Below are 25,405 nucleotides of genomic sequence, written 5' to 3' on the forward strand. Positions count from 1 at the left end.
GGCTTGCTTTGCCCGCGTTTCCGGTTCGGTGCTTCCGGTTGGGCTCTGAGGCATTGTGGAAGAAGGAGGAACAATTGGTGAGAGCCGGATGGCGGGGGGTGGGGGGGGCGCGTGACCGTCGGTTCACGGATTCTTTCTTTCTTCCCTTCTGCCCTCTGAGGGTGGGGTTGCCCCTGCTAGTACCCCTCCCTCTCCAAAATCAGATCAGGAGGCGGGGAGGGCGAGGAGAACTGGGGGGGGGGGGCTTTTAGCCCCGGGAGGTATTCGTTCTCTGGGCAAGGGCTCAGCCTCTTGGTACTTGTCGCGGCTGCTGCAGGTGAGAGCCCCTCTGAGCATGTGCAGACATCTTCCCAAGGGGTCCTAAGCATTATTCTCTTACAGTGAACAAGAATGGGGAGGGAAGAGGGTCATTTCTGTGGTACCTCGGGTTACAGACGCTTCAGGTTACAGACTCCGCTAACCCAGAAATAGCACCTCAGGTTAAGAACTTTACTTCAGGATGAGAACAGAAATCGCGCAGCGGCAGCGGGACGCCCCATTGGCTAAAGTGGTGCTTCAGGTTAAGAACAGTTTCAGGTTAAGAACAGACCTCCAGAACGAATTAAGTTCTTAACCTGAGGTACCACTGGATTATTGTTGTCAATTGCTGTTATTTAGTGTATATAAGGGACGCAGGTGGCGCTGTGGGTTAAACCACAGAGCCTAGGACTTGCCAATCAGATGGTCGGCGGTTCGAATCCCCACAACAGGGTGCGCTCCCGTTGCTCGGTCCCTGCTCCTGCCAACCTAGCAGTTCAAAAGCACGTCAAAGTGCAAGTAGATAAATAGGTACCACTCTGGCAGGAAGGTAAATGGCGTTTCCGTGCGCTGCTCTGGTTCACCAGAAGCGGCTTAGTCATGCTGGCCACATGACCCGGAAGCTGTACACCGGCTCCCTCGGCCAGTAAAGCGAGATGAGCGCCGCAACTCCAGAGTCAGCCACGACTGGACCTAATGGTCAGGGGTCCCTTTACCTTTACCTATCCCGCTTTTCTCCCAAGCTGTAGGGGTTCAAGTCGGCTAACAACATTTTTTTAAAAAAACAACAACAACATTATGAAATACAAATTAATTGTATTTTAAAAGCTGCCATTGTGGTTGAAAGGTGATGAGGCCTGGGACCCCTCTTGACTTCCGGGTTTTGTTTTATTGATCAAATTTCTTTATCCTCCCTTCCTCCTAAAGAAGCCCAAAGAGTTAAGTGCAACATAGGGTTTTATTGTATACAAAAAAAAAAAAAAGCTTTGAATTTGGTACATGTAGCGACTGGGATAAAAAGTCCCACTTTAGATGGCTTGTTGGGTGAGGAAAGTCTTCAGTAGGTGCCAAAAAGAAAACAAGGGAGGCATCGGGGTGGGGATTTCAAAGGGTAGGGACCACCATGCTGAAGACCCGGTTCCTACATTATATGGTGTTGGATCTCCTGTTATGATGTTATATGCAGAATGACCTTTCTTGCAGTCACCTCTCTTTCAGCATATTTTTATGTCCAGGGGTAAATCTGAATGGTTCTGGGTGATTTAAAATAATAAAGGAATCGTCGTTCGGTAGTCACAGGCACACTTTCCGCATTGCCTTGGAGAATGATTGATATGAAAGTAGATTTTACTTGAGTCTGTGTGAGATTAACTGATCCCTCTGCCCCCTTTTCATGGGTTTTCAGATTCTCATGTTTTAAGAAAATGTCGTCAGACTCCAGTAAGAAACGGAAGCCAAAGGTCATCAGGACAGATGGAGGCCCATCGGAAGGCAAGAGGGGCAGGCCAGACACTGATCAGGTAGTTTCATTGTAACAGAGTTACTTGTGGGCCTCTTAGATGCTGTTTTGAAAACCAGAGCAGTTTGGAGGTATGTCTGTAAAAGACACTCTAGACTAACACTTGGGGTTACTGTATTTTAACTGCAAGGTTTTGACTAGTAAAGGTAAAGGTACCCCTGCCCGTACGGGCCAGTCTTGACAGACTCTGGGGTTGGTGCGCCCATCTCACTCAAGAGGCCGGGGGCCAGCGCTGTCCGGAGACACTTCCGGGTCACGTGGCCAGCGTGACAAAGCTGCATCTGGCGAGCCAGCGCAGCACACGGAAACGCCGTTTACCTTCCCACTGGTAAGCGGTCCCTATTTATCTACTTGCACCCGGAGGTGCTTTCGAACTGCTAGGTTGGCAGGCGCTGGGACCGAGCAGCGGGAGCGCACCCCGCCGCGGGGATTCGAACCGCCGACCTTCCGATCGGCAAGCCCTAGGCGCTGAGGCTTTTACCCACAGCGCCACCCGCGTCCCTTTTAGGTTTTGACTAGTAACTGATTATTTCCTGGTGAACTCTGAGTGTGGCCATTTACTGTAAAGTGTGTCAGGAAAAGGGGGAGGGGGTCTCAGAGCAAGCCTGCCCAATTTGTGACCCACAGAGCCTTAACACAGCCCACCAACCATGCATGGGAATCTGCCTGGGGTTCAGTCAAGCCTCCTGGTTTTGCTGCCTGCCCAAATGGGCAGATGTTTCCAGACATAGAAAATTATATCTTCACCAAATTCCATTCTCGGAGTGTAGCAGGCTTGTGTGCTGCAGGTTTTTGGGCATAATTTAACATTTTTTACTGCTTCAAAATTAATATAACTCCCAAGTACCATCTGAAGGAGCCTTTTAGTGACTAGGATGCTGCGATGCCCCTAGTGTAGCGCTACCTCTCCTGTCTTTGAAAACAGATTCTCAGAGGGGGTGCTGAGAAATTCTTAGCCGGTGTTCTCACATGGAGCTTTCGCTCTTAGGCTGTGGAAGGCTGTACTCAAACTTAAACTTACTTTCTCCTTGAGCTTTAATGCAGCATGGTCTCAGAAACAAGATAAACTGGAAGGGTGATGATGGAGTTTGCAGTGCCAGGATCATTTTTGCCTACCTTTATATTCTGCTTTCAAGAGTGACCAGAGATGCTACAGAGAGCCCTTTGTATAATATGCCATGGCTTCCCTTCTGGAGAGAAGAGAACTTCCAAGAGTCTAGCTTCCCTCTCTGTTTCCATTTGCAGGATGCCAAATATTACAGTGAAGAGGCTGAGATGGACCTGCGGGACCCCAACAAAGATTATGAACTTTACAAAGAGACCTGCCAGGACCTCCAGAGGCTTATGGCGGAAATCCAGGAGCTGAAGAGCAAAGGCAACAAAGACAGTGTAAGGCAGGGGTGGGGAACCATATGTGCCCCCTGACCTATCTGTGTGGCCCTTGGACTCTCCCCAACCACGCACACACTCCACTAGCCTTGCTTCAGGTGTATTTGCCTGGCTGGGATGTCTCCTTCAACTCTGAAATTGAATTTTGTGTGCCTGTATGGAAGGTAGAGAGAGGAGTGTGTGAGTGTGAGCAGAAAAAAGCTTAATGTACAAGGGTAAAACTACATTAGCCACCCCACTCACATTTGCCTGTAACCCTGCCAACTATGGGCATGTGGCCCTGGGAAGGGAATCCAACCATCTGGCTAAAAATATTTTTCCCACCCCTGTCAATGCATTCTAATGTGACCGGGGGCTGGGGGGTGTAGATAAACCCTAGCAAAATTTAGATATTTGAAAGAGGAAAGGATAAGCCTGGCAGATTTAGGGGGCAAGGGAGTTAGGTACACAATTGGGTCCTGGGCTGTAGTCTGAAGGCACATGAGACTCCCACCTTGCTGAAGCTAGGCAGTTCTGGGGCAGTGCCTAGATGGATGAAGACCGGGGAAACCTCACAGAAACCACCTTGGGTTCCATGATGGTGTAAGGAAGGCGGGATATAAAGGTAAGGACCGTCCTAATCGGCTTCCTCTTTCCCCCCTCTCTCTGCCTTTCAGGCTTCCGAGATTGAGGAGCGTCGCATCCAGAGCTGTGTCCATTTCATGACCCTGAAGAAACTCAACCGTTTGGCTCACATCCGGTTAAAGAAGGGAAGGGATCAAACCCACGAGGTACGGTTGAGTCCAGAGAACCAGGGAAGGGTTATAGGACCTTGGATGGTCGGATCATTAGATGCAGCAGCACCGAAGCTTGCTCCACATCTTGAAACCCTCCCCCTCATTGGACACGTACTCTCATACAAGGCAGTTCTAGGGAAGATTTTTCAGACCCACCTTATTTTTGTGATTGTCAGTTGTTTTAAACTGTTTTGAATATTGTGTTTTAATGTTGCAAACCTCTCTTGGACTTGAGGGTGAATGGCGGGGAATTGATGATGATGATGATGATACAGCCTATACGTTACAAGATAGTAAATTTTTAGATTTTTTTTGTCACCCCACCTTTTCACTCCTACTTGTGTGTTGGGCTGAACATTCAGATCCAAGTGAGAAGGACAGAGATAGGAGAATACCCATTATTTTGGACTGATGGAGCTAACATATTTTCTTTATAAAGAAGAGAGATTGTATTGGTATTGATACGCAATACTGTTTTCTGACAAGATGGCTTTCTGTGTTTTCTTAAAACACACTTCCCCATGGGGTGAAACGAAATTTGTTGTTTTGTATGCTTTGCATATGTAAATCAGGGATGGGGGACATCAGACTCGGGGCCAAATGTAGCCCTTCAGGACTCTCCCCAGGCCACGTACCCTCCTGAACTTTGCCTCTCCCAGACCTTACTTCCCTCCCCTGAGTGATGGGATGGAATGTGTCTTCAAACTCTGATCATGCCTCTTGTATGCCAGGATGGAGGACAGAGAAAGGTGTGTTGAGTATGTGTATAGAAACCAGCCTACTATACAAAATAAAATTTGCATTTGTTGCTCCGCCCACTTTTGTCTCTGGCCCTGCCCACCACTGGCAGGTGGCCTCTGGAAGGTTGCCCACATGAGCATATGGATCTCAGTTCAGTTTCACTAACTTGGCACTTTTTTGAGATCGCATCGTCAGCCGTGTGTCTCAGCCACACCAACTTGATTTTTCACTTCCTTGCCTTGTAATGATTTCTCTCTGTGCTCTGTTAACAGGCAAAGCAGAAAGTGGATGCTTATCACCTGCAGCTCCAAAATCTTCTGTACGAAGTCATGCACCTGCAGAAGGAGATCACAAAATGCCTGGAATTTAAGTAAGCAGCTTAAAAAATAGGATGTGACTGGAGGGTGGAGAAGCCCCCAAAAGTTAGCTAGTAGACTAATGTGGCTTCAAACCCTGTGCCAATTTTGTTTTGTTCCCCTCAAGTACTGTTGGCCTTTTTGTCAAAAATGCAGCCTCCAAATTCTTCCAGTATTTCATTATTACAAGCCTGGCCATTTGGGGGGGGGGGGGGAGAAAGCTTTTTAGAAGTTTGAACTGTAAGTTAGCCTTATCTAGTTGGTCTGCACAACTTTGATAAGCCCATTCGAAGGCCCAACTTGAGAGCTGTCACTGAACTGCAGCTAGCTCAGTCTTGCGGTCCTTGGGCTACACGTGACCTTGGATACAGAGGAAGGTTCCTCCCTCGCCCCCACTTATTTATCTTTCTCTTGGTCCCCTTCCTTCAGGTCCAAGCATGAGGAGATTGAGCTGGTGAGCGTGGAGGAGTTTTACAAGGAGGCCCCTGCAGAAATCAGCAAGCCAGAGATTACGCTCGCCGATCCCCACCAGCAGACGCTCTCCCGCCTCGACTGGGAGCTGGAGCAGCGCAAGCGGTGAGTAGGATAGCCCAGCAGCTGCTAGGTGGCTTTGAGCAAGCTTACGGTTCTCCTCCCTTTCCTTCCACTCTGCAGTATTGGTCCTTCTAATAGTGAACTCAGGCAGTGAGAGCCAACAGGGATTGCAGCCAGAACGGGGCTAATGAAAGCAAGAAGCAAATAATAATAATAATAATAATAATAATAATAATAATAATAATTTATTTGTTTATACCCCGCCCATCTGGCCGGGTTTCCCCAGTCACTCTGGGCGGCTCACAGCAGAATAATAATAAAGTGATAAAACATCAAACATTAAAAACTTCCCTAAACAGGGCTGCCTTCAGATGTCTTCTAAAAGTCAGATAATTGTTTCTTTCCTTGACATCTGATGGGAGGGCGTTCCACAGGGCATTCCACCACTACCAAGAAGGCTCTTCCTGGTTCCATGTAACCTCACTTCTTGGAGGGAGGGAACAGCCAGAAGGCCCTCGGAGCTGGACATCGGTGTCCGGGCTGAACAATGGGGGTGGAGATGCTTCTTCAGGTATACTGGGCCAAGGCCGTTTAGGACTTTAAAGGTCAGCACCAACACTTTGAATTGTGCTCGAAAATGTACTGGGAGCCAGTGAAGATCCTTTAGGACCAGTGTTATATGGTCTTGGCAGCCACTCCTGGTCACCCGTCTAGCTGCCGCATTTTGGATTAGTTGTAGTTTCCAGGTCACCTTCAAAGGTAGCCCCACGTAGAGCGCATGGCAGTAGTCCAAGCAGGAGATAACCAGAGCATGCACCACTCTGGCAAGACAGTTTGTGATGTTGGCATGCTTGCAGGGGCAGGAGACCCTGCATTTTAAAGACTGCCAGAAAATGAACAGACCTGTAAATCTAGAAGAGTGGTCCCATAGTGTTCCAAGTTTAGAAATATTACGAGAAGAGGACTTGAGGAAGAAGGGCTGAAATGTCAGTGGTAGAGCTTCTTCTCTGCATGCAGATGATCCTAGGGTCAGTTCCACAGCATGTCCAGGTAGGGCTGTGAGAGCCGTTTGCATGAAACCCTGGAGCGCCCCCTGCCAGATGGATAATTTCAGCTTGTTTTGATAGTTCGAGCATCCTGAATGCGGAAGGCCCCAGATTCAGTCCTCCAGGTAGAGATCCCATCCTGAAATTCTGGAAGCCACTGCCAGTCAGTGTAGACAATACTGAACTAGATGGACCATCGATCTGAGTCATTATAAGGCAGCTTCCTGTGTTCCCAGACTTTGTGTGTGTCCCCCTTCTCCCTCCTCTACTTTCTCTGGACACACTGTCGCTTGTTAGTAACTGTGAATCTCTTACGTGCAGGCTGGCAGAGAAGTACAAAGAAAGTCTGGCAAACAAAGAGAAGATCCTGAAAGAGATAGAAGTGAAGAAGGAGTACCTCAGTAACCTCCAGCCTCGGCTCAACAGCATCATGCAGGTATGCTGTGGTTCAGGCTTTTAAAAAGAATTGCTTTAGGAGTTCTCAGCAGGAGGTTAAGAAACCCACATACCTTGTTGGTGCAGCATGGGAGATGGCCTTCAATACAGAACCAAACCATTGACTACAGAGCTGGTGCAGGATGTCGCTGGACTACATCTCCCATCATTCTCAACTATTGGCCATGCTTGGCTGGGGGGTTGGAGTCCTGCAGCCTCTGGAGGGCCACAGATTCCCATCCCTGCTTTTGAGAAAGAAAACCTGGATATATATGAGCTGTTTTCAGTAAGAACAGATTCTGGGTAGGACTTTTATCACAAGACCCACTGACACTGTCAGAGACCGTTGCCTTTCCCTCTCCTTCAGTATGCTGGTTATTTTACTACTACTGCAATTACTATTATTATTTATAACAGGCTTGGCTAAGCTGCAGGCCTCCTGAGGTTGTTGGAGTGGTTGGGGCCAAAGCAAAAATGGGTGGGGCAACGTGTAATTTCCCCCCTTTGTACATAAGCTCATATTCTGCACATTCTCACCCACATCCCGCTCTGTCCTCCATCCAGGCAAAAAAGAGGCGTGATCAGAGTTCAAGGACACAGCCCAGCCAGGCCAAAAATACTTGAGGAGGGTTCAAGACAAGGGCCCATGAGGGGTGCGGACTGGGGTAGAGTCCCAAGGCCCAGATAGAGTCCTGGAGGAGGGGCGCCCTGAACCTGCAGTTCCCAACTCCTAGGATAAAAGAACTAGAGCAGCTTCAAGAGGTGTCAGGGGCTACATCAAATGAGACAGGGGGGGCGCATGCGACCCCTGGGTGACAGGTTCCTGCTCCCTGTGCATCAAAACATAATATACCTAATAATGAAAGGGCACGTACTGACAACGTAGCGTAATAAAAACAGCATCTTTGGGGGCATTTTGGTGCCAACCTGTTCTCATGGGTCACTGCCCAAACCACAGAATTATAACCCCCATTTTTTCCCCTGTCGGTCCTCTTTCCTACCAGGCTTCGCTCCCTGTCCAGGAGTACCTTTCCATGCCTTTTGACCAGGTTCACAAGCAGTATGAGACGGCCAGGCATCTCCCGCCACCCCTCTATGTGCTCTTTGTCCAAGCCAGTGCCTATGGCCAGGCCTGTGGTAAGTTACTATTTCAAGGTAGCTGAGCTTTGAAGGGGAGCAGAGGTGTCAAATTTCACAGCTCCTTGCAGAAAGCATGACATTATCTGAGGACTGTCACGTTGATGTGTCCCCCCACCCCACCCCCTTAATCTGATCCCTGGCTCCCCTGAGTCTGCAGGGTTGGGGAATAATGAGAGACACACGCACGCACACACAGAGAGAGGGAGAGGGAGAGAGAGAGAGCAGAGCTGCCCAAAACCTGATGAAGCATCTGCATTTGTGAACCTTGTTGCTTCTGAGCTTTACGGAGTTTGTGGGAGTCATCTTTGGGGAAGTGTGGCTAATGACACCATCTCCTTCACAGACAAGAAGCTGGCTGTGGCTATCGAAGGCAATGTGGAGGAAGCCAAAGCTCTCTGCAAACCTCCAGAGGACTCTCAGGGTGAGTGAGGGTCCATAAGCTGCCTTCTCTTGCTGTGAATGGCTCTTCAGATGAGCATGTCCTTTGCTTCCATAAGGTTCCAGGTTCAGGAGCTCCAGCAAAAGGATTCCCACTTACCTGGGCTGGGAAATGTCCTGGAGAGCAGCAGCCAGTTGGCATAGACCAGCCTTCTTTGGCTTGGCACACTCCAGGACTACAACTCCTGGCATCCCCATTTGCCATGCTGGCTGGGTCTGACAGAAGTTGTTCTGCCCCAGACTGGTGCCCTCCAAAAGTTGCTAGTCTGCAACTCCCATCAACCCCCTCCAGCATCACCTGAGAGTCAAGGCTGACGGGGAGTCATAGTCTGACAAGGGCCGCAAAATATGGGTGGCCCACTGGCAGCTTGCATGTTAAAACTCAGCTCAAAGCTAACCAAAACTGTTAGACTTGTAAAGAGGAAATTAGGATATTCTGTCCTGCAGTGTTAACGTGTCTATGCTGGACGTTGTATGGGGTGCCCTGGCTGCAGTTGGATAAACATGCTCCATAACTGGGGAGGCATTGCTGCTTCATTGTTGGAGCATAAGAGAAGCCCTGGTTCTGGTCAAAGGTCCACCTAGTCCAACATCCTGTCTTCACAGTAGCCAAACAGCTGCCCCAGCACAAAGCCCACATAGTGGACCTATGTGCAGCAACTGGTATTCGGAGGCATACCGTATTTTTCGCTCCATAAGACACACCTAGTTTTTAGAGGAGGAAAACAAGAAGAAAAAAAATTCTGAACAAAACAGTGGATGTATGATTTTTGTGGTTCATGCTGTGGCCACAGACATGTGATTTGACAGTGAGTTTGGGGTAGCCCAATGCAAAAATCCTGAGGATCCATGTGGATCCGTGCTTTGTAACCACGTTTTTGCGTCTTATGGAGCGAAAAATATGGTACTTCCTCTGCTGGCAGAGGTGAAATATAGCCATCATGGTTTGTCGTCGTAGACAGCCTCTTTCTCCGTGCATTTGTTATTCTTATTAAATTTCTATATCACCCTTCATCTGAAGGTCATGGTGGTTTACAATATAAAAAAACGCAAAAATGCATGCTGTAGTAACAAACAAAGGACATAGATTGTTTAATCAGCCAAAGGCCTCGGAGAAGAGGAATGTTTTGCCTGGTGCCTAAAGATATGTAACAATAGGGCCAGGCAAGCCTCCCTGGGGAGAGCATTGTATAATATGAGAGCCACCACAGAAAAGGCCCATTCTCATGTGCTGCCCCCTGGGCCTCTCGTGGAGGAGGCACATGAAGGAGGGCCTTGGGTGATGATTGCAGGGTCTGTGTTGGTTCATAAGGGGAGAGGCGATCCTTTCTTTTAAAGCCATCCAAGTTGGCCACCATCACTAAAGGATCTGTTGCACTTGTCTCCTACTTGTTTGCTTTCCACAGACATCTGTGGAAAACAGAATGCTGTGAGAACAGAATGCTAGGTTAAATAGGTCTTTATCCTGATGCAGCCAGGCTCTTAACAGTCATTTATTTGGATTCACAGATGATGAGAGTGACTCGGATGCCGAGGAGGAGCAGACCACGGTAAGAGCTCCACCTTCCCACTGTGCTATGAAATTGCAGGGAGGGGAGGGATGTTGGGGGGAGATGTCTCATTCTGCCTTGAAACTGGTATGCTGTGTGCCATTAGACTTGTTCTTTCACGTCTAATGTGCCTTGTCATTCACCCGCCCCTCCCCCATTAAAAATCATAAGTGAAGGGCCTTTCCTGTGTGCCATTCCCATGTAACAAAGTGAGGAGAAACAGACATACTGGGACTTGGTGATGCACTTACAAACAGACCATCTCCTTCGGTCATCTGCATTATCATTTCCTTTTGGCTCTCCCTGGCCCTCACTTGGGAGGGGCTGCAGGAAGGGGCATAGCTCAGTGGTAGAGCATCTACTTTGCCTGCAGAAGGTCTCACATTCTATCTCCAGCCTCTCCAGGTAAGGCTGGGAAAAGACTCCCTGTCTGAAAACCTGGAGAACCACTGGTAATACTGAGCTAGGTGGGCTGATGGTCTGACTTTGTATACTCAAGAGCTGCAGTTCAGTGGTGGAGCATCTGACTTGCATACAGAAGGTTGCTAGTTTAATTCCCGGAATCTCCAGGTAGGGGTGTGAGAGAGCCCTACCTTAAACTGCAGACAACCACTGCCAGTCCATGTAGGTGATAATGAGCTAGATCAGGGGTAAGCAACCTTTTTCAGAGGTGGGCCGGTCCACCGTCCCTCAGACCATGGGGTGGGCTGGACTATATTTTTTTTTTGGGGGGGGGGGATGAACAAATTCCTATGCCCCACAAATAGCCCAGAGATGAATTTTAAATAAAAGCACACATTCTGCTCATGTAAAAACATGCTGATTCCCGGACCATCCGCAGGCCTGATTGGGAAGGCGATTGGGCCACATCCGGCCCCCGGGCCTTAGGTTGCCTATCCCTGAGCTAGATAGACCCGATGGTCTGACTCTGTATGAGGCGCTTCCTTTGTTCCTTGTGAGCACTTCCTTTCCTCCATGGTGTTGGATTTAGAATTTTGAAACGGGGCTTATTCCGAATGGGGCAACAGCCCCTTCGAAAGGAAAATGGAAATATTGGGGGGTACCAATGACTGCGCTTGTGCCTCCCTGCTGCCCATCTCACGCTTGCACTTCAAAGCACAAGGGCAGGAGAGGTAGCAGCAGCCCAGAGTGCAACAGGTGTGGTTCAAAGCCACAGCAAACAAAGTGCAGACTTGCAGGGGAAGCTCGTTGGGAGAGAAGAAGCAGGAATGTGTTGTGATTCTTGCTGCCCCACTCTAGAAGCGTCGCCGCCCAACCTTAGGGGTGCAGCTGGATGACAAGCGGAAGGAAATGCTCAAGAGGCACCCACTGTCCGTCACTGTCGACCTGAAATGCAAAGGTACGTGAGAGAGCAGAGCGGCTCATCTGTTGGTGCCCCTAAACTGGGGATCTTTCCCTTCTCTGGAAGTTAGGGGTGCATGAATATTTCAATTTCCATATCAGTTAGTTGTTCATTTTTCCGGTCTTAGGGTGGTCCCCGACATCTCCTCAGCAGCTTGCGATTTTTTGATCACACACAACACACTTTCACCAAACAATTGTAATTGTTTTCCTGTGCCTTTCTCATAATATTCAAACAACTTTGCCTCAGAGGAAGTTTTGCATGTTACTTTCACTAAAACATGGCTTTTTAATATACACTTTCTTCCCATGCATTTTTGTACACATTTCTTTGGTTGGAGAACGGCAAGCAAGGAGTGTTTTCTGAGTTCAAGGACCTATTTACAGCCAGGCAAAAGAACGCTCAAGGAGGGTATGAAGTAGGGCCAGGGAGGGGCATTGCATGTGGAGAGGGCTTAGGAGAGGGAGACCTCGAGGGCTAGACAGGTAGAGAGTCCTGGTGGGCCATATTCAGCCTGCAAGTCTGAGGTATTATAGCTAGTGAGTTCCAACAGGTAAGGGAGCAGTTCACTGACCCCCATCCTCTCACAGTGGTTTAAACACAACTGGAAGTTGTTGCTCTCTCCTTTCTTTCTCTGCACCTTCCCTGCTCGACAAATTGCCTTCTCCCTTCCTAAACCCCTGGCATTGGTTGTGTCATTGCAGATGGCAGCCTCCTCCTCCTCACCTTCTACTACCTGATGAACCTCAACGTCATGACGACGAAAGCCAAGGTGACCGCAGCTGCGGAGATGTCCATGCCCATCAGTGCCGGGTGAGCTTCACAGGGGGTTGCGAGGGGACAGGCTGTCGCTGATGGATCCCAGGTGCCAAGGGTAGGATCAGCTGCGAAATTATTTCATGGGGTGTTGGCAAGCTGTTGTGGCTGCTGTTGTGGCTCCTGGCAGAATTCTACTTTGCCCGGTGGGTGGTGTTTTTCAACCCCCGAAGAAAAAGGAGAGATTCCAGTGCAGTCTTTCTGAGATGTGGAAAGTTTGTGAGTGTTTTCTGCGTACCCTCTTCCTGCAGCACCTGGCAAAGAGGTACCTCATTTTGGGACTTGAGAAGCAATGTTAACCTGACTTAGGTTGTTGGTCCATCTTGATCAGGGGTGGGCAGACATTCGGCAGTTTGGATCTACTAGAACCCCAAGTTCTGCCAACCAGAGCCAGGTAGAAAAGGTGGCTGTGTTCTCCCTTCACTGTTGGGGGCAGTATGCTGGGGATGACTACACAGCTCCTACCTGCGGGGTTCCCAGAAGAGGCATCTGGTTGGCCACTGTGAGAACAGGAGCCCCTTTGGCCTGATCAAGCAGCCAGTCACTTCCTGTGTTCTTTGCAGGACAGAGAACTTCTGAGCCTAGGGATTTGTTTTCCTTATGAGAACTGAACTATGCCAACACAAAGGAAGATTGCAAAGCCTTTGCAAATCTCTCCCTCACTTTACAGTGGTGCCCTGCAAGACGAATGCCTCGCAAGACGAAAAACCCGCTAGACGAAAGGGTTTTCCGTTTTGGAGGTGCTTCACAAGACAAATTTCCCTATGAGCTTGCTTCGCAAGACGAAAATGTCTTGCGAGTTTTTCCGACTTTTTCCCCCTCCCCCCCTTTTTCTAAGCCGCTAAGCCGCTAAAAGCTGCTAAGCTGCTAATAGCGCTAAGCTGCTAAGCCGCTAATGGGCTTGCTTCGCAAGACGAAAAAACCGCTAGACGAAGAGACTCGCGGAACGGATTCTTTTCGTCTTGCGAGGCACCACTGTACTTTTAAGTCCCCAGACCTTAAAGGGAGGGAGGGACAAAAGCTTTTGCAAGTCTCCTTCCCCTTCCAGATTGGGTCGAAACTATGGAACTCGCTGCCACAGGAGGCAGCGATGACCACCAACCTAGATGTCTTTAAAACCAGATTAGGCAAATTCATGGAGGAGAGGGCTATCCATGGCAACCATCCACACTGGCCGTGTTCTGCCTCCTCCCTTGAAGGCATAATTGCTTCTGTTGGAAACCACAGGAGGGGAGAGTGCTCTTGTGCTTCGAATCCTGTTTGCAGGTTTCCCACAGGTATCTGGTGGGCCACTGTGAGAACAGCAGACTCTTATGTACTTATGGGATTTTGACATGGTGTGGGCTGCGCCCACCTGTCACATTTGGCCCCGCGTGGCAGATACAACTTTGGCCTGTGGAGCGAAAAGGGTTCTGCACCCCTGCTCTGTGTTCACTATATAGGTTACAGTGCAGAAGAATCAACAGACTCACATCTCTTGCTCTACGCAGGCAAAACCATTTGTTAACCTTGGGTCTTGTTAAATTGTCCACTTAACTTTACAGAATGCAGTACCTTGAAACAAGCAGGCACAGTTGCTGTCCTGCATTGGAGTCGGCTAGCGTACACAAGTGTGAATTTTAACGGCGCCACAATTTGAAGAATTATTATGGAGTAACAAAGAGAACAGGATTTGTCAGCTGCTGTTCTCAAATACTGAAGATCTGAGTCTTCTGATCTGTGTAACGGAGCGGTGGGCCTCCCGTTAAACCATGATCAGCCAGAACCCCAGGCCTAAAAATTCCCCAGCCTGAACTTTCCCATCTAACCGAGCAGAATTTGGCTTTCTGCCTTACTCTGCAATACGTTGTTTGGGGCAGTGCAAAAGATGGGCATTGCCATCGAGTTGCACCAGGAGGCGCTGTGGGCACACAAGTTTGCAGAGTCACTTGCATGTCGCTTGTAGTCGTTGCAGTTATATATCCCCTCTCGAGCCTCGTTTGCCCCTAAAGAGCGGAGAGACTTTAGCGGAAGAGACAAGATCTGTCTCTGATCTCTTAATTTATCTTGGCAGCGAGACAGGGAGGAGCCTGATGAGAGAGGAGCATTCCTATGGGTCAGATAGCAGGGAAAAAACCAACAAACGGACCTATGTGTGTCTGGTGCTCTGTTGAGTTGGCGAGGATAAATTAGGGGCTGATCGCATCTCGTCTCCCTGTCTCATTTAATTACTCTCTAGCAGACTAATCGCTTCCTCTCCCTGTGCATGGTGGCTGAGTCTCTCTCTCTGCTGAGACTGCTTCCTCTTATTCCTCTCCCTTCCCTCTTCTGCTCTGTGAGTTACCTCACCTCAGGGAGTGGAGCTTTTAATCCCTTTGGAGTTGTGTGTGTTGGGGTGTGCGTGGAAATCTGGCTTGGAAGCACAGCTGCCAAAATAGGCTTGGGAAAAGCAACTTGCTCTTTCCCCTGCAGTAGCCTGCTTCACACGTGTCTAACATTAACTTTAGTTAAAGCTGAGACGTTCGGCAGAATATCACTTAAACCTTTGTTTATTGCACGCACACACACTCCCAATTAAGGCAGTTTTAACAGTGGAAAAAGAGGAGGTGATGTTGGGGGGTGTATATGTGCCAGTGCAATTCTTCATCTTTGGACACTTCTGCTGTTAATTCCCGGTGGCAGCCTTCAGTAACCTGACTTCCTGCTTGGCTAACTACCCTGATTCTTAAAGTCGCTGATAAGTATGAATGCTATGATCCGATTGTGCTCCTGCCTAAACACAGGGTCCTCCGTCGCCCTCATTATCTGTGTTTGATGTGACTTTTCAGTCTAATCTGCTGCTGATCAGAGAACCCGTTTACTTCTGTCGGCAGCATTTGAGAGAAAGGGTGGGAGCTGTGGGGACTGCCTGCATTCAACTCTAAAAGGGGAGGGGAAGATTTATATGATCTGAAGAGAATGCAGAGTATGCCTGCATATAACGCTAGAGTCATCACTGCAAGATGACAGTCTGTGGCCCATTTAGAAAGGGGGACAGCGCAGACGACAGGAATGGATGCAAAATGGAGTTTCAAAAGATCTGAGTGACATCAGAATGTTCCAGTGGGTGAGGGGAAGAGAACACAGACACACACAACAGAGGTCCCTGCAGATCTCATGCGGAATTCCCATGGCAACGCAGCAGAAGTAAACTTGCACAGAATCTTAGAGTCGTTCATACGGGGAGATTTTTCTTTGGCAGATCTGACTTAGATAGAAATGAAACACAGTCGCACAAGAGCCCATCTAGTCCAGCATCCTGTTCTCACAGTGGCCTCCCCCTCCTGTGGTTCCCAGAACCTGGTATTCAGAAGTATTGCTGCCTCTGACCATGGAGGCAGAGCCTACTCATAGTGGTTAGTAGTGATCAATAGCCTTGCCCCTCCTTCTTGAATTTGCCCAATCCTCTTTTAACACCACCTAAGGTTGGCGGCTGTTGCTTCCTCCGGCGGGAGCAAGTTCCGTAGTTCAACTCTGCTGTGTGAAGAATGACTTTTTCCTATCTTTGCTGGATTTTCCAACAAAGAAGATCATGAATTTCACATCGCTTGTTCCTATTTCTTTCTAGAGACTTGCTGTGCCCCGACACCCTCCTGAGCTGCCTGTATCCTGGAGATCACGGAAAGAGGACTCCAAACCCCGCCAACCAGTTCCAGTTTGATAAAGTCGGGTAAGCTGGTAATGGACAGAGGTGCTTGCCTTGTAGCCCTCTCCTTCATGGCTTCTCACCTGCGCCCTCCCTCCTTCCCTCCCTGTGTCTTCCAGGATCGTGTCCCTGAGCGACTACGTTGCAGAACTGGGACACCCTTACATGTGGGTGCAGAAGTTGGGGGGCCTGCATTTCCCCAAGGATCAGCCCCAGGTAGGTGCAGAGTTGCCTTTGAACAATGGGGAAGACGCAGCCCAAATCTCGATAGGCAGCCTTTGCCGGCACTGCTGGACCAGGCTCTCCAAATTGCAAACGGAGCGAGCGTTTGCTTGCGGGCAGGTGAATGAAGATGCACTGAGGGAGGACATGGCTACTAGCTGTGATGGCTGCACTCTGCCTCTACAGCTGGAGGCAGTAATGTTTCCAAACACCAGTTGCTGGAAACTGCAAGGAGGGGAGAGAGCTGTTTTGCTCGGATCCTGCTTACAGGCTTCCTATTGGGGCATCTGGTTGGCCATGGTGAGAGCAGGATTCATGGGCGTAGCCAGGATTTATTTTAGGTGGGTCAGGTTTTATGTTGGGGGGCAAAACTGAGTTATCTGAGATGCAATTGGTCAGTTAAGTATTTTTATTTATTTACTTGTTTTAGGGGGAGCAGCTGCACCCCCCCCCCGGCTATGCCCATGGCAGGGTGCCTGACTAGATGGGCCATTGGTCTGATCCAGCATGGCTCTTCTTATGGAAGTGTGTGTGTGTGTGTGTGTGTGTGTGTGTGTGTGTAAGTTTGTGCATGTTTAGGTGGTTCCAAACCATAAGAGCAGAGTCCCAGGGCAGTGGAAGGAGGACTCAGCAAGTATCCTTAGGATAGCTCAGCTGATTAGAACATGGTGCTGATGACACCAAGGTTGCAGGTTCAATCCCCATATGGGACAGGGATTGGGCTAGATGATCGCTTCTATGACTTTATCCACTATTCTCTCGTCTGTCAGCATAAGGACGAGTTTTAATGTTGTGCACAGAGGAATCTGGATGATATAGGGGCCTCGGCTTTTTTATCTCGGATGAGGCTGTGCAAGGAAACAGGTTGCAGCTGCGAGAGAATCCAATCTGGTCAAGCCTGCCCAGTTTCCTGGCTCTTCAGTGGTGTGGAGGTAACACCACTTTTGCCTTTATCCCATTTGCAGAATCCTGTGATTGCCGATAACTCGCTGAGTGCTAGCCACATGGAGAGGACCATGAAATTGCTCAAGATGAGGCTGGAGTCCCGCCTTGCTCTACACAAGCAGTTTGCTTCCCTTGGTAAATCCCAGCTGCCCTGCTGCTTCCCCCAGTAGTGACACTCTGGATTCCACCAATCACACACACTCTGAGCATCAGATGCCCCACCCCCACCCTCAGGCCTGGGACTCATTTCAGCCCCAACTTACAAAGTGAGGCGGAATGTTCCTTCATACAACAAACAAATAATCCCTACACAAGAAAACCTAGCATGTCAGGAAGATGTAGCTAGAGTCCCATTTCCTCTGACACTGCTAGTTTTCTAGGTGCAGGGATTTTTATTTTGTATGGAGAATCACATCATGGGAACCCCCTACCTGTAATCTGAGGTGGCAGCCTCCCAGATGCAAATCTGCCACCTCCAGGCCTAACTACATCTAACTTAAAAAGCATTTTTGCTTGCTTAGAAGCAGCTAAATTGTTTCATTTATGAACAAGCAACAGTGGGAGCCCCATGGCAATGGCATGGACAGTGGGGGAATTTTAAGTAATTATTCTCCCCATGCCTGTTTCCTTGACAAAAATCACCCCCTGGAAGCTGCTGTAGTAGCTCCTTTGGGGGGGGGGGGAAACATTAACAAAAGCTTTGAGAGGCAATTTTTGGCAGGGAGATGGTGTAGAGGGGGTTCATCCAGATTGCATCCCTTCCACACATTCTCCCCACTGACTTTCTCCAAAATTGTAAAGTTTTGAAGCTACAATAGAAGGGGAAAGGAAACACAGACAGCTTCATAGACTGTTAAAATATCCCACTGATCTTGACTTGAACATATAAATTAATATACACAGTTCCATGTGTCCAAATAGGTGTCCCGGGTGTGATTGACAATTATCAGCTATCCATCGAAACGTTGTCAGGACAATGGAATCTTCAGAGCACTGAGTAGAATGGGGCGAACACTGAACCTCTCTAAAGAAAAAGGTCTAAAAGTGGGTGGCTAGCCCAAGGTCCAGATCGGGCTCACCAAGCTACGGGAATTGACCGGCCAGTTCCCACACTCTTATCTCCTTTGTGGGATCAGACCACGATCTCCCTAACCCAGCATTCTTGGCAAGAGTCCTAGCAACCAACAGATATTCAGCGGCTCCCTGGGAATTGGCCGAGGGATCCTGCAGTACATCTTCTGCTTGTCACTGATTGAGACAATCTTGGTCAAACACTGCCTTTGCAGCTTCCAAGCACCTCTCTGTTTTTTCCACTTCCATCTCCAATGGAGCAAGCTTTGTGCTAATTTATCACTAATCAGCATGTTGGTCCTATCACCAGCTGTTACCTGTCAGAACTCTTTTGAGCCTTCAGAGGTTTAGAACCCTTTTGGCTTAACCATATATGACAGGAACCTAAAGCCACAATTGTCCAGCAGCCAGATTTGCCCTTCGAGCTACCACTTCTGAACATAACACGTTGACCTTGCTAGGGAAAGGGGACTCTCTTGGATCATATTTATGTTCTTTTTTTTTTTCCATCTTGGGCTTCAGAGCATGGCATTCTGCCGGTCTCTAGCGAGTGCCAGCATCTCTTTCCGGCAAAGATTGTGTCGCGGTTGGTGAAGTGGACAGCGCTCACGTACGAGGATTACCTGGTAAGTGGAGTCTTGTGAGAAAGAACTGGCCTGCTAAACCAGCCTCCCCCAATCTGGTGCCCGCCAGCTGTTCTGGACTGTCTGGGACTTGATGGGGAGCTGAGGCCAAAAACAGCTGTGCTGGCTGGGGTGTAGTCCAAAACCACTGGGCGGGGAAAGGCTGCCCTGAAATACTTGATTTGAGCTGGGAGGGAGGGGATCAAAAAAGCCCATTTAATGTCGTTGGAATGCTACATCTGAGAATGCTTCTTGCTTTGCTTGAAAATCATATATGTGTGCATGCTGCTTAAGAATAGCCATGTGGAGGGAGAGGCAATTACAGCTTTGCTCAGTTTGGTTGGTATTGTATCTATTACAGTGGCACCTCGGGTTACAGACCCTTCAGGTTACAGATGCTTCAGGTTACAGACTCCGCTAACCCAGAAATAGTACCTCGGGTTAAGAACTTTGCTTCAGGATGAGAACAGAAATCGTGCTCTGGCGGCGTGGCAGCAGCAGGAGGCCCCATTAGCTAAAGTGGTGCTTCAGGTTAAGAACAGTTTCAGGTTAAGAACAGTTTCAGGTTAAGAACAGACCTCTGGAACGAATTAAGTACGTAACCAGAGGTACCACTGTATTGTTATCATTATGTCAGGGGCTGGACTGAGAGTAATGGTGGAGACCGCCCCCTGCTCCTGCAATTCCCAGAGAAGAGGGAGACAGTATAGGTTTACAACAGTGATTTGCAGAAGGTCACAGTTCAGAGGTTGTAGAGGGGAGAAGCTGGGAATATTGGAAGGGAAGCAGGAAGAAGAAGCAGCACCAGGGGAGAGGCAGCAGATAGACTCGGTGTCGTTAGAAAGCATTCCAGACCACCACCCCTCTCCCCGAACCCGGCAGGCATTGAGAGTAGGAGAACAGAAAGCTCAGAGGCAGAAAGCACAGATCAGCCAGTGTAGGGATGGCGTATAATAGCAGAGATGGATGGGGTGGGACTTGACTCGGAGCAACGCCATTATCCGAGAAACTGCATTTGTACGTCTCTCTCTGAATATTGAATAAAATACCTTGGTAAGAGCTTCTTGTCTTTCCATTACTGGCAGCCTGCCATAAGGGAGGGGGATCAGATTCCCTGAAGCCTGACAGATTATTACTATTTTAATGAAGCAAAAAGTTTTTGGAAGTAGAATGCTTATTCTTGTTTTTCCATCTCACACCGCTGGCCTCAGCTGCCTGTTTTCTGCACTGCGTGTTGCTCTGAGCCGTCTGATCTGTGCTTGTGTTGTAAAGAGATTCCATTGTGTGTGGATACGCAGCGTCCCTATCTCTGTAGACCCAGCTCACCGCCCGCTTCTCCCTCTTCCCACTGCAGGAGCTGTCCTACACAAAAGATGTCATCGAGGCTGGTTTGGCTGAGGACACACACCTGTACTACATGGCCCTGATAGAAAGAGGAACAGGTGGGTGATTCTCTTTCTCCTGTGTTTCCCCACCGCAGGCAGGCTTGAGAAGAAGGCATGGCTGTCAGCAGAGGTGTGGACCATAAGAGTCACAAGAGCACGAGACCCCTATCCCCTCCTGTGGTTTCTTGTAGCTGGTATTCAGAAACGTATTTGCCTCCAGCCGCAGGGGCAGAGCATATCCACAATGGCTGTGCTCTGTCTCCACGGTTGGAGGCAGTAATACTTCAGATTAACAGTTGCTGGAAGCCACTGTTTTCATTCTGGGGGCTGCATTCCCTTGTGTGCAGTTTTCCAGGGGCCGCTTGGTGATCGAGGCCAAGAGAACGACAAGTAAAGATGTGGGTTACCTTTGTTCAGTGGCAAAGTTCATTGTGCATGCCTTCATTTTTTGGTGTTTACTCGTAAACCAAGAGGGGCTAGAAATTTTGACCATTCCATGATGATGATGATTTATTATTTGTACCCCGCCCATCTGGCTGGGTTTCCCTGGCCACTCTGGGCGGCTTCCAACAAGGACCAAAAATACACTAAAATGTCACACATTAAAAACTTCCCTGAACTTACAGCCTTCAGATGTAATAATAATAATGATGACATTCTATTCCCTTCCCTTCTGTGATTAGCCAAGCTGCAGGCAGCGGTGGTGCTGAACCCAGGCTACTCCTCCATGCCTCCCATCTTCAGCCTGTGCCTGAACTGGAAAGGGGAGAAGACCAACAGCAACGATGACAACATCCGGGTACAGTGCTGGGCCCCAAACCCAGGGAAGAGGACTCTCAGCCTATGGCCCACCAACTCCCATCAGACCCAGCTTGTGTGGTCAATGATCAGGGATGATGGGAGTTCCATCTGGGGAGTCACAGGTTCCCCATCCCTGATACAGGACATGGCTGGGCAATCTCCGAGGGACTCACATTGTCCCCTTTTCAACTTCGCCTTCTCTCTTCCTTCTCTGGTTCTCTTCAGGCCATGGAGAGCGAGGTCTCTGTTTACTACAAAGAACTGTACGGTCCCAAGCCAGGCTACCAGCTCCTGACCAACCAGCTGCAGCGCTTGTGCGTCGTCCTGGATGTCTACCTAGAGACGGAGACCCACGACAACAGTGTGGAGGGGCCCAAGGAGTTTCCGCAGGAGAAAATGTGTCTGCGCCTCGTCAGGTAAGGAGCAGGGCATGTGTGTGTCTCATTGTCCAACTTCGGGAAATCTGCTTCCTCCGCCATGGCAGTAAATAAGAAGATCGAATGAAAGGAAGTCTTACCTGTTAGATTCTTTAATAATCACAGTGAGAGAGAAAAGAACACGTCTTCTAGAAATAACGGTGCTCCCAATTAAGGCATACTCCCCCACTTCCGTCCCTATTAATCTACGTCACTCCTACGTCTTGTAATTTGAGCTCAAACCCTCTGCGCTTTGTGTTCTAACACTTTCTAAGCTCTCCATGTATTTAGAGAAGGGCGGGGGGTGCATGCTGTCCAGAGACTGAATCTGTTAACTCTCTCCCCCCCCCCACCCCCAGTGTTTCTTCTCCTAGCTGTTCCCCATCCAGTATTTCCCAGCTTCTGCCTTCTGAACTACGCCCCTCTGCAAACCACTGTCCCAAATCTATATTGTCCTCCTGCTCCTGGGGAGATTCAGGATCAGGGGAAGGGGGTGACTCCCACCATTCTTCCTCAGTGCAGCCGTCCTCAGCACAGTCCCTGACACTTGTACTGTGGCACATCTGAAGCAGAGTAGCCAGACCGGGGTGTGTGTGTGCGCACTTTCAGAAGATGCCCAGGTTCTGGCCAGTCTCCAGGTGAAAGAACCTCCATAGGTGCGAGTGAGCAACTTAATGCCTGAAACACTGGAGAGCTGCTGCCAATCAGTGTAGACACTATTGAGGTAGATTGGCAGCTTCCATACAAGACGGCTTCATTGTGCACCTTATGCAGAAAGCTGTGGTTTTCTTTTAACTGGCTGTGACCTACATGGGGGTTTGTTTTTCTCTCTATCCCCTCCCCACCAATCAAAAATTTTGGCACACCTTGTTCCTGCTGTCTCTTCCTTCCCTTGCCGCCCTTTATCTTTTCCCGCCTTGTACAGCTATGAGCCTTACTTGGCACATCTACTCATGCTTCTAGAGGGCTCATCTTGCCTCCTCCTATACCAGCGGGGAGGAAGAGTGAGCTCTATCTCTAGCAGGAAGCTGTTCATTCCCCTGGATTTTGGCACTTTCATCTCGTCTCCAGTGTCTTCTGGGAGCTGTCTCCCGTTTTTCATCTCCTGCCATGGCTCTTTCTGATTTTTGCACCCACAACGTTTGGTGGCATTGTGACTGGGGCTCTGCCTGCCTCCTCTCAAGCTCCTCTGTGCTTTAACAAAGGCAGTCGAAAGGAGGAAGGAAAGGCATGCTGTGAGACAGCCAGAGGCCGCAGTATTTTTGTTTCTTTTCACAAAGGCAGAATTGTGTGTAAATCTGCTCAAATAGAAAGGAGAGTGTGGAGGTCAGGTATCTGTGGGCAGCAGGTGTGATCAGTGAATGTTGTGGAGTTTCCTGGTTCTGCACAGTTTCCTGATTCTGTACTGGTTGTTTGAAAGGAGACTTTTATGAGGGCTCAGGCAATCCCTGAGGTACCCTGGACCTAAGTTGTTCAAGTAAAATTCTTGATTATCTTCTTCTGTTACAGCCAGCAAATCTCTACAAAGGTACTAGCATGACTTTCTAAAAGGCCCTTTCATCACAATCCTGATATAGGATTCACAGATTTTTTTGAAAGCATTTGATGATAAAGAGCTGTCTTGCAATAGCTGTTGATATTCAGGAATCTCTCTTCTTTCTTAGGGGCCCCAGTCGGATGAAGCCCTTCAAGTTCAACCATCCTCAGGGTTTCTTCAGCCATCGCTGACTCCTCTGCAGCTGGGATCCTCCCTCCAGGCAGCTCGATGCAAGGAGAAAGAGAGAGGAGAATTGTTGCCCTCTGGGATTCTTGGTTGGCACAGTTCCAGCTTCATCCTGCCAACGACATTCACCAGAGATTTCTGCCCACCTCTGGTTTTATCCATTCCATTCTATCTGTAGCGGGGATCGTTTTAAAATATTAAATTGAGTGTGTGCTTTTGCAAGTTTCGTTTTGTCATACATGTGTCTCTCCTGTTGTGCAGAGAACCAAAGGCAGCTAACTGAAACAGAGGGTAAGGAATCTGTTTGACCCTGGCAACATCAGCACAGACTTTCTGGCTGCACACAGAAGCAGTACCAATCAACGGCAAAGCCCCATAAGTGTGCCCCATAAGTGGTTTAAGAACCATGTAACTTCTGCGCGGGCAAATGGGGTGTCTTGTTTTGCTACAACCACATTATTATTATTATTATTAGAATTTATATAATGCCCTATACCCAGAGGTCTCAGGGCAGTTCACAGAAAAGATCAACATAAAAACCACAATATATATAATCAAAATAAAAACAACAACCCAATAACCACCCTGAAAAAGAGCCACATTTTTAAAAGGGCATAGGATGTCAATCAGATCAACCAAAGGCCTGGTTAAAAATGAGCCTTTTTGCCTGGTGCCTAAAGGTGAATAATGAAGGCGCCAGGCGAACTTCCCTGGAGAGAGCATTCCAGAGATGGGGAGCCACTGCAGAGATTGCCTGTTCTCGTGTTGCTGCCCTCCGCACCTCTCAGGGCAGGTTCATATGGAAAGAGGCGGTCCTTGAGGTATTGTGGTCCTGAGCAGTTTAAGACTTGATAGGTCAAAACCAGCACTTTAATTGGGCCTGGAACCTAATTGGTAGCCAATGCAGTTGGAGCAGGATCGTTGTAATATGCTCAAACTGTCTTGCTCAGTTGCCTGGCCTCTGAATTCTGTACTAACTGAAGTTTCTGAACCGTTTTCAGAGGCAGCCGTACTTATAATGCATTGCAGTAATCTTAACTTGAGATTACCAGGGCATGGACGACAGTAGTTAGACTATCCTTGTCCAGATTGGGGTGTAGCTAGGCCACCAGCCGAAGCTGATGGAAGGCACTCCGGGCCACTTAGGCCACCTGAGCCTCGAGCCACAGCAAGGGATCCAGGAGTAGCCCCAAGCTACGAACCTGCTCCAGAGGAAGGGTAACCCCATCAAGAGCAGGCAACCTCCCACCCATCTGCTCTAGAGAACCACCCACTACCTGTGCCCCAGTCTTATCTGGATTGAGCTTCAGTTTATTGGCTCTCATCTGGTCCATTACCCGGGCAAGACGCATCTGTCTTGGGAGCGGAAGCTGTCGCTTTCCTCACACCTGCATAGGAAAGGTGTCTTGTACAAAACGACTCTCGACCCCCCATGCTGCTCAGATCCCTGCCGCACTTTTTGAAAACGGAACACAGAGTTTTGAAGCTGCCAGGATCCATGCCAGAGATTGGCTTGCACCAAATTGCAGTTGCAACCGAGACTCAGAGCGGATAGCCTGTCTTGAATGGGGCTGAAAAGCTGGGTCCTTGCTGTGGGGAGAGATGTAATTGGGTGCGCTGAGGCCTGAACTACTGTTGGCAAGCGCAAGGACCTCTTGTTCAAATCTTCCCCGGCTTCCTTGGGGGAAGCTGACGGGGCCTGGGGCGGGTTGGTCTCCGTTTCCACCTTCAGAAAACTGCCTTCCTGGCTTCATCTTTCTGCCAAGTCAGCTGGCTCCCTGCCACCCAAACGCAAGGATGCCGAGAAGAGAGGACTGCATTGCAGCTTCCATTAGGTGCCTATTTTTAGCCTCGGCGTCTGACTTTCTTCTTTACCCGCAGAAAAGGGAGCTCTGGAGGATGGGATGTGGGCACATAGCTAGGAAGAAGGAGCTGCAGGAAATCATAAGGGGAAGAGAGCTATGGGGAAGGGCTCTGGGGCTCTGGGAGGGTGTCGGAACCAGGCCTCCATCCATGGTCCAGATGCTGTGAAAAGGCGAGCATGTTTGGTACATTGCCGTGCTCACTTTTCACTGGAAAATAAAAACAGGAATTCACCTACAGTGTCTCTCTTTTCAGCGGGGTCCTGCAGCAGTTCATATATTCCATAACTACA

The 25,405-nt window shown here is 49.0% G+C and overlaps 1 protein-coding gene across 2 annotated transcripts; it reads left to right on the forward strand.

Moving 5' to 3' along the window:
• THOC5 (THO complex subunit 5) lies at positions 1-23,475 on the forward strand. 2 transcript variants are annotated; one of them, XM_079956692.1, is made up of 20 exons: positions 1-77; positions 1,703-1,817; positions 3,062-3,205; positions 3,862-3,975; positions 4,995-5,092; positions 5,508-5,654; positions 6,980-7,094; positions 8,098-8,230; positions 8,577-8,654; positions 10,181-10,221; positions 11,482-11,581; positions 12,289-12,397; positions 15,987-16,088; positions 16,184-16,280; positions 17,252-17,366; positions 18,825-18,928; positions 20,280-20,367; positions 20,994-21,109; positions 21,337-21,527; positions 23,192-23,475. In XM_079956692.1, exons 2-20 carry the CDS (start codon positions 1,722-1,724, stop codon positions 23,253-23,255), a joined length of 2,052 nt encoding a protein of 683 aa, XP_079812818.1. In that variant the 5' UTR covers positions 1-77; positions 1,703-1,721; the 3' UTR covers positions 23,256-23,475. The 2 variants fall into 2 exon arrangements, with proteins under 2 accessions (XP_079812818.1, XP_079812819.1); XM_079956693.1 differs by lacking the exon at positions 1-77 and adding an exon at positions 192-316.
• The last annotated feature ends 1,930 nt before the right edge of the window (positions 23,476-25,405 follow it).

This window comes from Podarcis cretensis, assembly GCF_951804945.1.
Source record: "Podarcis cretensis genome assembly, chromosome: 16".
Taxonomy (NCBI): Eukaryota; Metazoa; Chordata; class Lepidosauria; order Squamata; family Lacertidae; genus Podarcis; species Podarcis cretensis.

Bases quoted from the DNA above. Each gene is read 5' to 3' on its own strand.
- THOC5 (XM_079956692.1), top strand. From the start codon at position 1,722: ATGTCGTCAGACTCCAGTAAGAAACGGAAGCCAAAGGTCATCAGGACA. The intron at 10,222-11,481 runs GTAAGAGCTCCA...GCCCCACTCTAG, and splicing joins CCGAGGAGGAGCAGACCACG to AAGCGTCGCCGCCCAACCTT. The intron at 18,929-20,279 runs GTAAGTGGAGTC...TTCCCACTGCAG, and splicing joins TCACGTACGAGGATTACCTG to GAGCTGTCCTACACAAAAGA.